Source organism: Aquila chrysaetos, chromosome Z (assembly GCF_900496995.4).
Source record: "Aquila chrysaetos chrysaetos chromosome Z, bAquChr1.4, whole genome shotgun sequence".
Taxonomy (NCBI): Eukaryota; Metazoa; Chordata; class Aves; order Accipitriformes; family Accipitridae; genus Aquila; species Aquila chrysaetos.
In genome coordinates, this window is record NC_044030.1 from 56,187,135 (window position 1) to 56,199,286 (window position 12,152).

The 12,152-nt window shown below is 40.0% G+C and overlaps 1 protein-coding gene across 1 annotated transcript; it reads right to left on the reverse strand.

The window, feature by feature from the left end:
• Positions 1–774: 774 nt before the first annotated feature.
• On the reverse strand, positions 775–8,415 carry MLANA (melan-A). The gene is made up of 5 exons (XM_030004591.1): positions 8,278–8,415; positions 7,310–7,408; positions 3,511–3,607; positions 1,901–2,002; positions 775–940 (listed from the first exon to the last, which is right to left on the reverse strand). The coding sequence occupies exons 2-5, from the start codon at positions 7,381–7,383 to the stop codon at positions 872–874; spliced, it is 342 nt and encodes a 113-aa protein (XP_029860451.1). The 5' UTR covers positions 7,384–7,408; positions 8,278–8,415; the 3' UTR covers positions 775–871.
• Between the last annotated feature and the right edge of the window lie 3,737 nt (positions 8,416–12,152).

A 12,152-nucleotide genomic window follows, 5' to 3' on the forward strand; every position in this document is an offset into this window, starting at 1 on the left:
TTAATGCTAGCGTTCTGGCAACCTGGAAAAATTAACATTTTGGAGTCTGCTGTCTTCTGTATTTTCCAAGGAACGTGGGCTTCATACATTGTCTCATATTGTTTCATCATGTGAGAAATAGTTGACACGTAAAGCTCTGTATCTACCAAGTTCTGCTTTCTCACAAGACTGGCAGAGGAAACGAAAGGTGATCATCGTTATACCTGTTGACCAGTATGAAATAATATGGACACTAAGCAGAAATTCCTAGGTTGCCTGGGTCGTGTTTTATGAGGAATTATTTCATTACAGGTATATAAACAAGTGATGTGAGGTAAAAGCCTGTTGTAAAACATAGTCACTTTTTGCAGGTTAATTTTAGAACTGCTGGTAGAAATCTTGGTAGGGAAAATGGTTAGTTTTTGTAACAGGACATGTAGTCAAATGGTTTTGTCCATTTTATGACAGATTCTTGTACATTACATTCTAGGGAATAGTTTATTTATTTATTTTTAAAGAAATTGAGAGTAAGTGGGGAAGACTAAAACAAAGGTGCCAACACTTTCTACTCTGGTTGATACTCAATGGTATGTACTTACTCTTGGTAGATCTATGAAGGATGCAAGATGCCCAGACTTGAGTACAGTGTATTAATCTGACCATAGGAAATTAAAAACTTAAAACAAAAAGCATATTCAGATTTATTGAGGCATTTCAAGAACCACTTCTGTAAACTAAGCAGGAATAATTTTCAGCAACTGCTAAGGAAAGCATGTGATTTTTTTTTTTTTTTTAATTATTTTAGCTCTAAGAAAGTTAAGCATGTACAGGAAATTAAGAGAGAGCATGAAGAAATTGAATCGGTATCTTTAGAGTGTAAGATTTCATAATATCATGGTGAATAAGGTGGTGGTGACTGATCTGCAGCAATTTTGTCATAAGCTGGTGGAGCATCAGGTACCTATGGTAAGGAAAATGGGTGTGAAAGACTGAAAAAACAATTGAGGTACAAGAAAATGACATTAAAGATGCAGTGTGCTATTTACCTTTGTATCAGATATGGTACTACAGCTTTAAATAGTTGAGCTCATTCATTGTCTTTTTTTTTTTTTAACTTAGTTTTTGCTAATATGTTTTTTGGTTTTACACCAGATTAAATTCATTTTCTTTGTATTATTCATCCAAAAAGATAATTTTTAGTGTTATAAGGAGAGGAATTTTCAAAAAAGAGGAAAATATTTTTTTTTTATTGAGAATTCAGACTAGTATTGAAACTTTTCTTGATGAAGAGTCTTGATGCAGGTAGGTTGTCTTATTTCCAATGTTAACAATTTGGGCAGCTTATTTAAAATTGGCTGTAAATTAGCCTTTTCCCTATTCTAAAAATATTTAAACACACCATAACTTGACATATATATTTATCAATTAAGTTATTTTAACTTTTTTAAAATTATAGGTTTGAATGTTCATCTTTCCATAATGATTAGAGGAGCTAAAACCTTGAAGTTTTATAACATTCCCTGACAATCGTTGTCAGGGTTTAGTATTCCAGACACAGTCCATTTGTTGTTTGTCAGAATGGCAAAACATCTGTTAGGGAGATGTTTGTTTATTCAGTATTTTTCAGCATTCAGTTGTTACATCATTCTAATAGATTGCATCATGATCATACAACTTAAGAATAAAGGTAACTGAAAGAAAAGGATTTTTTAAAAGAATTCTTTACAGTAGATTTAAAAAACCCTTTTGACAGTAAAAATTGTGCAAAATAAATACTTTTCAAGTTAATATAGAGGCATTGAAGACCCAATCTAGAGAGCACAACCCAAGAAAGAAATCTTCAAGAAGTGACTGTTTACCAAGATTGTCTCACCATGTCTTGCTATGTTGTAAGTAAATGAAACCTTGAGTTGCAACTTACCACAGAATTAAAGTTTCTGTACTCCTGCAGAGCCATTTTGCAGTCCAGTATTTTTCCCTCACCTACCACGGTCTGTATTGTGCCCACACTAGAGCTTTTGCTCTGTGACAGATCATAAAGAAATATGGGAAAATGAAAGGAAGAAGAGAATGTGAAGTTGGAGCAAATTATGCATAATTTAATATTTGACAACATATTTACAATATGTATTAGAATCTGGGATTAGGGCCAGACACAATGCCGGCAAGTAAGAGAGGTAATCTACCTATCACTTTTTGCTGTCTCTGCTGAGACATTCTCTCCTGTATTACCTAATTACATCACCAGAGAAATGAGGATCACATTTTTTAGGTCAAGAATTGCTGCAGGAACTGACACCTTTTCACATACCTGAATGCCTCCTCCTTTTTATCCTACCCATTTCTTTCTTTAATCTCCAACCATTTTCTTTTCCATTTTTCCACCATTTCTGTTGTATACATTCTGTACCACTTCTCCCCTAGCAAAAAAGCCTAACAAAAACTTGATTTTCAAAACTAGAAAGCAGCAATCTGCAATGAGAAAGAATTAAAAAAGAGATTGTGCTTTTTGCCATGATGTACAAAGCAGGCATGACAGAATTCTGGTTTGCTTTTTGAAGGTTTTTTTGAGTATTACCTTCATTTTTGCAACATTTCACTATGGAAGTTCAGGTTTTATGTATTCTGCCAGCTGATACTTATATTGGATAGATTGCCGGAAAGGTAACAGGGCAAAGTTACTGGAAACAGGAAGGAAGTGGATTTGCTGACTTAGATGAGAGATATGTTTTTTAATTCCAAATGGTCACATCTTTTTTGAAATATTAGGATAACTGAAAGTTATTTACTGAAAGTTATTATCCAATATATAATTGGATAAAGCTGTCACTTTAAAGGATTAAAAGTGGCCTCCCTTTCATAGGAGAGAGAGCAGAACTTCAAAGATAAATCTTTGAGAATTCTAACAACAGATGTTATAGGAAGGATTGTGCCTATTTTTATATTTTTTTAAGAAGACAGAAAGTAGAGTTTTTTAAAAGTAGTGTTTAGAAAGCAAACCTCAAACCTGCACTGCTTTTTTGTAAATCTTAAAACTGCAAGTCAACTTTTATACAAATAAGTCACGCATCATGCATACACGAACACAATATTTACTTAGTTACTCGTAACAGTTATTTTTCTTCCCTGCTTCCTCAATTTACTCTAATCATAACTGTCCTTATTTAGGGGTAAGTCTTATAAGTAGTGAATATGTTATTTTTATTTAAATGAAAACACACAGAACATATCTTGAGTTTGTGTAAATATTAAATATAATGCTTCCTAGAGATCAGTTTTGCCACCACTGATGTGTTGGGCAACTGGGTTCATCTCCCTATGCTTCCTCTTACCTCTTTGCCTGACTTGCAAGTTCTTCAGGGCAAGATGTGTTTCATATTGTGTGGTTTTACCTGTGTATATGTCAGTGTATATATTGCCTGAGATAATGATGTCCTATTACAGATTCGATGTTCTCTGCATTAATGTAATGCAAATAATGATAGTATGTTATCAAAATAAGTGTGCTAGAAAGTGAGCTGCCATGCTTACCCGCAGACTTTTATAGCCACTACGTCTTTTGTAATACCAGCAGCCAAAGATAAGTAAAATTGCCAGCACCAGAATGAAAAGTCCAATACCCAGAGCTCTGTTGGGAAAGCAAAACAAAATAATTAACACCAGAACTAGATGCATTCTTCTGGGAGCAAGAATGATCAGAGCAAAAGTTTGTATCAGCATCCTTTTATCAGAGGAAGGCATGGAACAGAATTTACCTCAGAAGATAGACGAAGTATCAGTAACTTCAGCCAGTCTCTGTAGATTAAGCAGTTAGCTAAATTCTCTGCCAAGTTCTTAAGCAGTTTACAGATCAGGAATATATTGCTTCAAAGATAATAATCTACCAGTGACTACTGCTTCTAAAAAAACCCCTGCCTGTAAATCCAGCAAACAGCATTGTGATATTGGAAGAGAATGTGAAATAAATTAAATGCCACACCTGCAGACACACAGCTCATGTTTATTTGTTAAATTTCTCTAGGCAGCAGGTATGGAGAAATGTATCCTAATTGCATCATATTGCAACAACTGCTGATGACAGAAGGATTTTTTTGATACATAAAACACTACACAACCTCAAAACCCCAATTCAAGAAACTTTGAATTATTCATAAAAAGCTCTATAATTCTTTAGTTCTTGTTCCATGATGTACTAGGGACAGTACTGGTGTCATTGGCTCATTTTAGGGAACGTAGGCTTTCCTAACTGTGCTGTAAGACATCCTTCCCACTGCTTACCAGGGACTTGGGAGAAATAGCACAGTTACACTATCTGTCAGAAAGCAAGCTGACAAAGTAATTGCAGGTTTGCTCGTCACAAAACCCTCCCTGCTGTGCTAATATCCCCCCTGTTAACACATACGGAATTCACTCCCCACTTCTTTGTTCTTTGCTTCTTCAGGAACAGAAGAGTCTGCAAAACGCTGAGAGGGAAAAGAGGACCAGAAAAAAAATAACCACGAGTCAGGATAAACTCATTCTAACTTACTTTCATGTATCTTCTATCCAGTTGCCCTGCAGTAATTACCACCAGGCTTTTCCATTGAGACTGAGGACTGGGATATGTGACTTATCAGAGAACTTTTATATCTATGTGTTATCATTTTCACTGACTCAGAGTCTCATGAAGGAGTGTTTCTTTGTGACCTAAGAAGCCTGAAAGAAGATGAAACCAGATCGGTGTGGCAGAACAGGCTGTCTTTCTATCTGAACTGCCTGCGTGCTGTTTGAAGTATGAAGCCCCTTGGAGCCAAAGGAACTTTCTTTTTCACAGGTACCTGAATCTTCCAAGTTGCTCCTGCCTTTTCAAGACTTTGTGTTGGCTGGAGATCTGTTTAACCCAAGAATAGAGCTCACGACATCCACTTGCTACCCGGTGCAGCCATGTCGCAGCTGATCTCCAAAGTTACGCGTTGGCTCCCCCTGGTTATGTCACTGCCCCCAGCACAGTTAAAACTTGGAGAGACTATTTCTCCAAGCACCTGCTGCCTTTTCTACATTTTGAGTCTGCTTCCTGCTTTTCATATGTTCTGTAGTTTTAGCCATCCATTAGCCTGTATCCCCCACAGAATGTGTGTCATTTCTGGAGTTGGTGATTTTAGCTGTGTGTTTGCCGCCTAACTCCTTCCCTACCTATTCAGAGGCTAGTATGAAAAGTGTGTATGCAGCTTCTTGCAATTCCAGTTAAAGCTGCAGCTGTGCTACTAGGAATCTGTGCTTGCGTCTTGACCGCTCCTTCTGGTATTGGAAGGAGAGAGGCACTTTTCCCTCTCATATCTAGAAAACCTGCTTACAATTGCAGCCATCCGGATTCATGGCAGTTAGAGGTGAGTGTGCTCAGTTTTAAGTGCTGAGACATGACTCACCAGCTTTTTCTTTTGGAGACCTGAACTGCTTTCGAAGGACTATGAGGCACCCTTCCCCTTTGTTTATTCTCTCTCCCCAGGGATGAACATGGAGAAACAAGTATCTTGCAGGGAGGGGGGGACAGACACAAGTCACCAAGTTTGGGGGCCACTAAACCAGTACCAGAAGCACATTCCACGCACAGATATCCCAAGCACATTGCCAATATTTGTCTAAAGTAATAACACATCACCGGTGAGATAGTGTCTCTAGTAATCCAAGACCCAACATATCTTACTGTAAGCCAAAACTAACAAAGTATTAGTTTGAATTAGTTCTGCCTAAGTGGAGTCTCACTCAGGAACAATTTACTGAGAGTTACATTTGTACGGTATTGATGTCTCCATCTGCTTTTTGATGGTATTTTACCATTTCTTTATGGTTTTCACTTATAATATTCTTTAGGGTGAGACAATGTCCCTTTGAGGTTTTGAAGAGAGGTATGTGAATCTGGAGATAAAACTTAGTGTAAAGATAACCTTGCAACAGCCTCAAAAGAAAATTCTAAATAAGCCTCAATAAACCTGGTAATTTTATTATCAAGGTTAATGGCTTGTGATCATATGATCAAACTCTAGATTCCTGAATTCTGCAATTCTGATTTTTCTTAGCTGTTGAGGGCTTTTTATGATTCTGCAGTGGCAAACTGTATTGGGTTTTTGTGGCAAGGTTTTGGTAGCAGGGGGTTTACAGGGGTGGCTTCTGTGAGAAGCTGCTGGAACCTTCCCCTGTGTCCAACAGAGCCAATGCCAGCTGGCTCTAAGACAGACCTGCCACCAGCCAAGGCCGAGCCCATCAGCAACAATGGTAGTCCTCTGTGATAACATATTTAAGAAGGGAAAAAAAGTTGCAGCAGGCACAGAAATTGCAGCTGGGGAGAGGAGTGAGAACATGTGAGAGAAACAGCCCTGCAGACACCCAGGTCAGTGAAGAAGGAGGGGGAGAAGATGCTCCAGGCGCCGGAGCAGAGATTCCCCTGCAGCCCGTGGTGAAGACCATGGCGAGGCAGGCTGTCCCCTGCAGTCCATGGAGGTCCACGGTGGAGCAGATATCCACCTGCAGCCCATGGAGGACCCCACATCGGAGCAGGTGGATGCCCAAAGGAGGTTGTGACCCTGTGGGAAGCCCACACTGGAGCAGGCTCCTGGCAGAACCTGTGGCCCCATGGGGAGAGGAGCCCACGGAGCAGGTTTTCTGGCAGGACTTGTGACTCCGTGGGAGACCCACGCTGGAGCAGTCTGTGCCTGAAGGACTGCAGCCCATGGAAGGGACCCATGCTGGAGCAGTTCGTGAAGAACTGCAGCCTGTGGTAAAGACCCCACAGTGGAGCAGGGGATGAGTGATGAGTCCTCCCCCTGAGGAGGAAGGAACGGCAGAGACAACGTGTGATGAACTGACCGTAACCCCCATTCCCCGTCCCCCTGCGCTGCTGGGGGGGTAGGTAGAGAATGCAGGAATGAAGCTGTGTCTGGGAAGAAGGGAGGGGTAGGGGAAGGTGTTTTGAGATTTGGTTTTATTTCTCATTACCCTACTCTGGTTGATCGGCAATAAATTAATTTAATTTTCCACAAGTTGAGTCTGTTTTGCCCGTGATGATAATTGGTGAGTGATCTCTCCTGTCCTTATCTCGAGCCACGAGCCCTTTATTTTATTTTCTCTCCCCTGTCCGGCTGAGGAGTGGGGAGTGATAGAATGGCTTTGGTGGGCACCTGGCATCCAGCCAGGGTCAACCCACCACACAAACACTGAAGAAAACTACAGGATAGTTAAAATGCACTCCACCTATATACAATGGTGACTTTTTCTGATACTGTTTTGTACATTTCTTTCAATGTAAATTTTTTCACCAGCTTACATGCTAACATAGATTTTGCTTTATGCTTACTCTTCTGCTGCAAGATAGCTGTGTCCTTTCCCTCTGAAAAAGTTGCCATCTAGATGGTGGTTTCTTCTGGGCATTTTGTGAGCTTGGTCCTGCTCAAACCTACAGGATAGGAATACAGTGCCTCAGTGCAATAAATAATTTGTTATAAAGCATAATATTATTAACTTTTTTGTTTTAAGGGAGCATTTTAGGCAGGCAGCACAATCTGATATCTTCAGAATCAAGTAGATCCATATACATATGCAACTGTCCCAATTTAAGGCAAAACTCAAAACTGTAACTATAGTCTACATTTGAATAGCTCCACTGACATCAAGGTATTTGCACCTGAGTGTAACAGAGAAGAATTTGACATGGTGTCTTTAAGCACTAAGTGATGACAGACTTCTGAAGTAAAATCTCTCAGGAATATAGAAAGAAAGGCAATTTACCTGGACAAGAAAAATTATTCAGAAGAAGAATAACTACGATTGTCCTTACAAGTAGTTGTTTTCCTATTTCTGTTATTCCCTGTAAACACTCAAGGGCCAGTTTTCCATCAGCGTAAACTCTCAGAGATCCGTTGCTTTTCAGATGGTTATACTAATTTATGTCTGCTGACAATCTATACTTAGATGTGTAGGGAATTTATATTATGATCTTAATTTCCGCTCTTAAAGGAATAATCATCCAACTAAAAGCAGTCTGAACAGTGAAAAGTCTAACTGATCAAGTATAGTGAAGAAGACATCCACAAGTAATCATGTTTCTGTCATATAAACAGCACAACAGATCCTACTTGACAGTATCCAGCTAATCTACCTACCTTACACAGGTAAAGTACAAAACCTGTTGACTTTACTGAAGAGAATTCTAGCCAAGGAAACAAAACATTTTCAGAGTTCACTTAGAGACAGTCAAGCCTCTTCTGAAGCAATTTTGAAGCAACACAGAAAATTTGGGGTGGAATAAAAAAATACAAATCTTACCTCCTTCAGACCTGTCTTCTGTCTGTTAACTGAAAGGCATGTACAGCTTGCTTTTCCTTGACTTGGTCTGGTTTTTTCTTCTTTGATCTGTTCTCTCATGACTATCACGAGTTTAAATTCCTTTCAGTACAGCTTCTGAATGCATTAATTAGCGTGAAAGAGGAAAGGAGACAACTTTTCATTTTCTTCTTACAGTCTGCATCCTTTCCTCCTAATAAGCAGTTCAAAAATCTGTTATTTTTTCATCTGTTACATACTCTCTGAGAAATGGCTTAACACCATTTAGCTGGCTAATTAGTAGGAGCTCCTAGAGTGGGCAGAGTACTTCTAAATTCAAACAAGTTTTGATTTAGGACTGATTATTTTATGACAGAGGGCTGGTGTTTTCACATGTGTTTAACTACAGCCTTGTTTATGCACATTTTTTGCACAATCGTAACACTATGGAAACTAGTATAGTTGGAGCAAAACTCATAGATGGATGCTGTCATACCATGATAGAAGTGTTTTAGATGAGGGTAAGTACTGTTTAATTCTGTATTGGTAAGCAAATGCTGCAACAAAAATAGAGTCTGTCCCACAGGCTGCAGAATGAACGAGGCCTGGTTTCCTATGGATTTGTGCAAATTGCCTGTGCTCACACTGCAGTAATTCCATTTGTACCACCAGGCAAGAAATGGCAGTCTGTGGTTAATGCAGAGGTACTGTCATGGGCCAGCAGTGTTAGTTACTGCCAAAAAAAAAGATGTAAGAACCATGTTCTCTTTGTCATTTGTCCCAATGTATCATTAATTTGGGCCTCTCTATCCTGCTGCAGATTTTTTTTTTTTAAGTTTGAAGGACTCAAACTTAAAACTCTGAAGTTTTTGCTTATCTTTGAAGCTGAGAACCTGGCTCTAAATGTGGTTGAAAGTGGCTGACAGACTCAAAAGTGAACAGGAAAGAACAGATAGTGTGAGAGGAAATCAGATTAAAAGTCTTAACATCAATATTCTTAGCTAGGGCCGGGCTGGCAACAGTCAGACCATTTTTCTGCTTGTGTGTTTTGCCTAATTATGTCAAAAATCTGATCTTTCTTTGGATATTTTTCCCTGGTGGTGCTCAGTGACAGGACCAGAGGCAATGAGCACAGACTGAAACACAGGAGGCTCCAGATGAACATCAGGAAATGCTTTTTTACTGTGATGGTGACTGAGCCCTGGCACAGGTCATCCAGAATGGTTGTGGAGTCTCCTTCCTTGGAGATGTTCAAAAGCCATCTGGACATGGTCCTGGGCAACCAGCTCTGCGTGGCCCTGCTTGAGCAGGGGAGTTGGACCAGGTGACCTCCAGAGGTCCCTGCCAACCTCAGCCATTCTGTGATTAACACCAGAAGGATCTAATTTTTTTTTTCCTAGAACCATTGAAGTTTGAAACAACACGTTCTTTGTGGAGGGAAAAATAAAGGGACGAAGAAGAACGAACATTAGTGAGGAGCATAAACTTGCTCATTTGGCCAAATAGTTCAGTGTTTCTCTTCTATTATCCCAGATGAACTCAATGGGTGTTTCAAAGGTGAAAGAGATGTAGGGAAAGTTTCTGTAGATACCCATGCCTGTAAAACAGTAAGTGTATGCTATCACAGTCTATCAAGTTCCCAAGCAACACGCCAGCCCTTATGCAGTACTCTGAAAAGTAGAGCTCATTATCAAATCATGTGTTTTCCTGAAGAAAAGCTTCACTTCTGGGAGAGGATGACAACTGAAGGGTACTGTTTGTTCTTGTCAGAATCAAAAATGAGACATACACAAAATCCATGTGATACCAAAACCAGCCTCTGCCCCTTCCTTGCCTCAAGCAGTGTTGGGGCAAAATGTCAACTGATTGAGTATTTTGTGTTCTGAATGAATCGCTTGTTAATAGTATAACAAGGAAGGGAAAAAAAGAACAACTTTGTCATGGATCTGTGGTGCCATCTGGTATGTAAATGCACAACACTGCTATTGGGGAATTGGGTTGATGAGAAGGTCAAACACCATGTCCTGGTTCAGATCTCAGTTCTTTAACAAAATCTTATTTCTCTGAGGTGGTGCTGCTAACTCTGTCAGTGTAAGGTCACTGGAATTGACATATGGATTCCACAGGTGTTACCTTTTTAAAGATAACATTTCAGGAGGAGAAGAGGATGGAAGAGGAGGCGTACTTAGGAGAAACCCCAGAGCAACCCAGGCCTTTTGTGATAGTCAGCAACTTGTGGCAAGCCTAGGACACTCTGATTAATTTTGATGATAGGTATGAAATGAATGCTTCTGGTGTAACTGAAAATAACATGCTTGACCTTTTAAAAAGAATAGTAGTTGTTTTTATGCTGTTTACTGTGATTCCATCTTTCTACGACAAGATCCTGGGATTTTTATTAATTTGTTTATTTCCCTTACTTGATAATCTTTATTTTTCTCTGGCATTTGAGGCTTCCTACAGCAGACAGAGCAAAGAAATATAAGTACCCTGACACCTGATTTAGTAAAGGCTTTAATTCTGAGTTTTATGGGAATTTCAGTGGAAACTCTCCAGTATTTCAGTGCTAAATCTACATTAACCGTAACAGTAAGAGTGAATAAGGAGATGATACCCTTTTCAGTCGGTGCTAAGGATCCTCATCTCTCCATGGTTTGGGGATTTACTTTGAAGTAGGTATTATCTGGCTTCCAGGGCTGAACAGTTCCACTATAGGCCTGATCTGGAGCTTTTTGAAAAGAAGCTATCCCTCAAATTGCTGCTACCTCAACTGCAGGCACCTCCAGGAAGCAACATGTTGTTCTGTAGAGTGCCTTGCACAGGCACCATTAATATGTTGTCATCCTGAAAGCCTGGTTCATAAAAGTAAGTTCCTCCTCAAGTAATTTCCAGGTGAAACTGTGGTCATTAGTGTCAGACTCATCTCCCTCTGCTCCACCTTTGAACAATGTACAGTAAAGAAGTGGCAGTCTTAATCTAAGCTATGCCAAGAGGATGCCATGAATGCAGTGGTGTCTGTGTTCCTGCACCTTGTTTTTCCACAGAAAAAAGATTGAATAGCTTTCTGGCAGTGTTTTTCTTTGCTGCTACTTTGCCTGCAGTTGACTGGTGGTTCTGTGCCCAGGGGATTTTTCAGATTTATGGGACTTTCTCCATGAGATGCAGGATAACCAACCATGGATGAAAACCTTTTGGATGCAGTCAGGCATTATCAAGGTGAGGCAGAGTTATGACTTTCCTTACATGTAATTTCAGGAGGCCACACCTGGATTCAGGAGAATGGCGATGCTTTCTAAAGCCTCACAGTCCTGTTTCCAACAGTGAGTGGCTAACTGGTTTGAGGTGAGAAACTCTGTGCAGGTGAGCTGCTGATTTAGGTCTCTGAGGCCACCTCAGAAACTCTTTGTTTGAAGAAAGTGAATACAGGCAACACTGACTACATCATTAGCATCTTGGAACAAAACAGCCCTTTGCAAGTAATCCCTGCAGTAAGAGGCCAGTGAAACTTAACTTGGAATAATGCTGCTACGGCTGAAGTAACAGCAGTCCTAAAATGGATACAAACACTCAGTACTTTTTCTGTGCTATTAAACAGATACGTAGTCATCAGCCGACAGAGAGTCCAGATGACTAATACTATTCCATGCATTTACAAAAAAAAATAAAAGAATGACTTTTCATTTCTCCCTTCACACGGTCACAGGATCCTGTTCAGACTGGTGGGGACCTGAGTAGATCTCCAGCACCAGCCCCTGCCCAGAGCAGAGCAAGTTCTGGACTCAGACCAGGCTGCTCAGGGCTTCACACAATCAGGACATGAAGCCCCCAAGGATGGAGACAGCCCTGGCTCCACCACTGGGTTGTCCTTGTGGCTCCAG

Bases quoted from the DNA above. Each gene is read 5' to 3' on its own strand.
- MLANA (XM_030004591.1), bottom strand. From the start codon at position 7,383: ATGCCCAGAAGAAACCACCATCTAGATGGCAACTTTTTCAGAGGGAAA. The intron at 3,608-7,309 runs GTAAGCATAAAG...CTTTCCCAACAG, and splicing joins AGCTATCTTGCAGCAGAAGA to AGCTCTGGGTATTGGACTTT. The intron at 941-1,900 runs GTAAGTTGCAAC...TCCTTACCATAG, and splicing joins ACAGAAACTTTAATTCTGTG to GTACCTGATGCTCCACCAGC.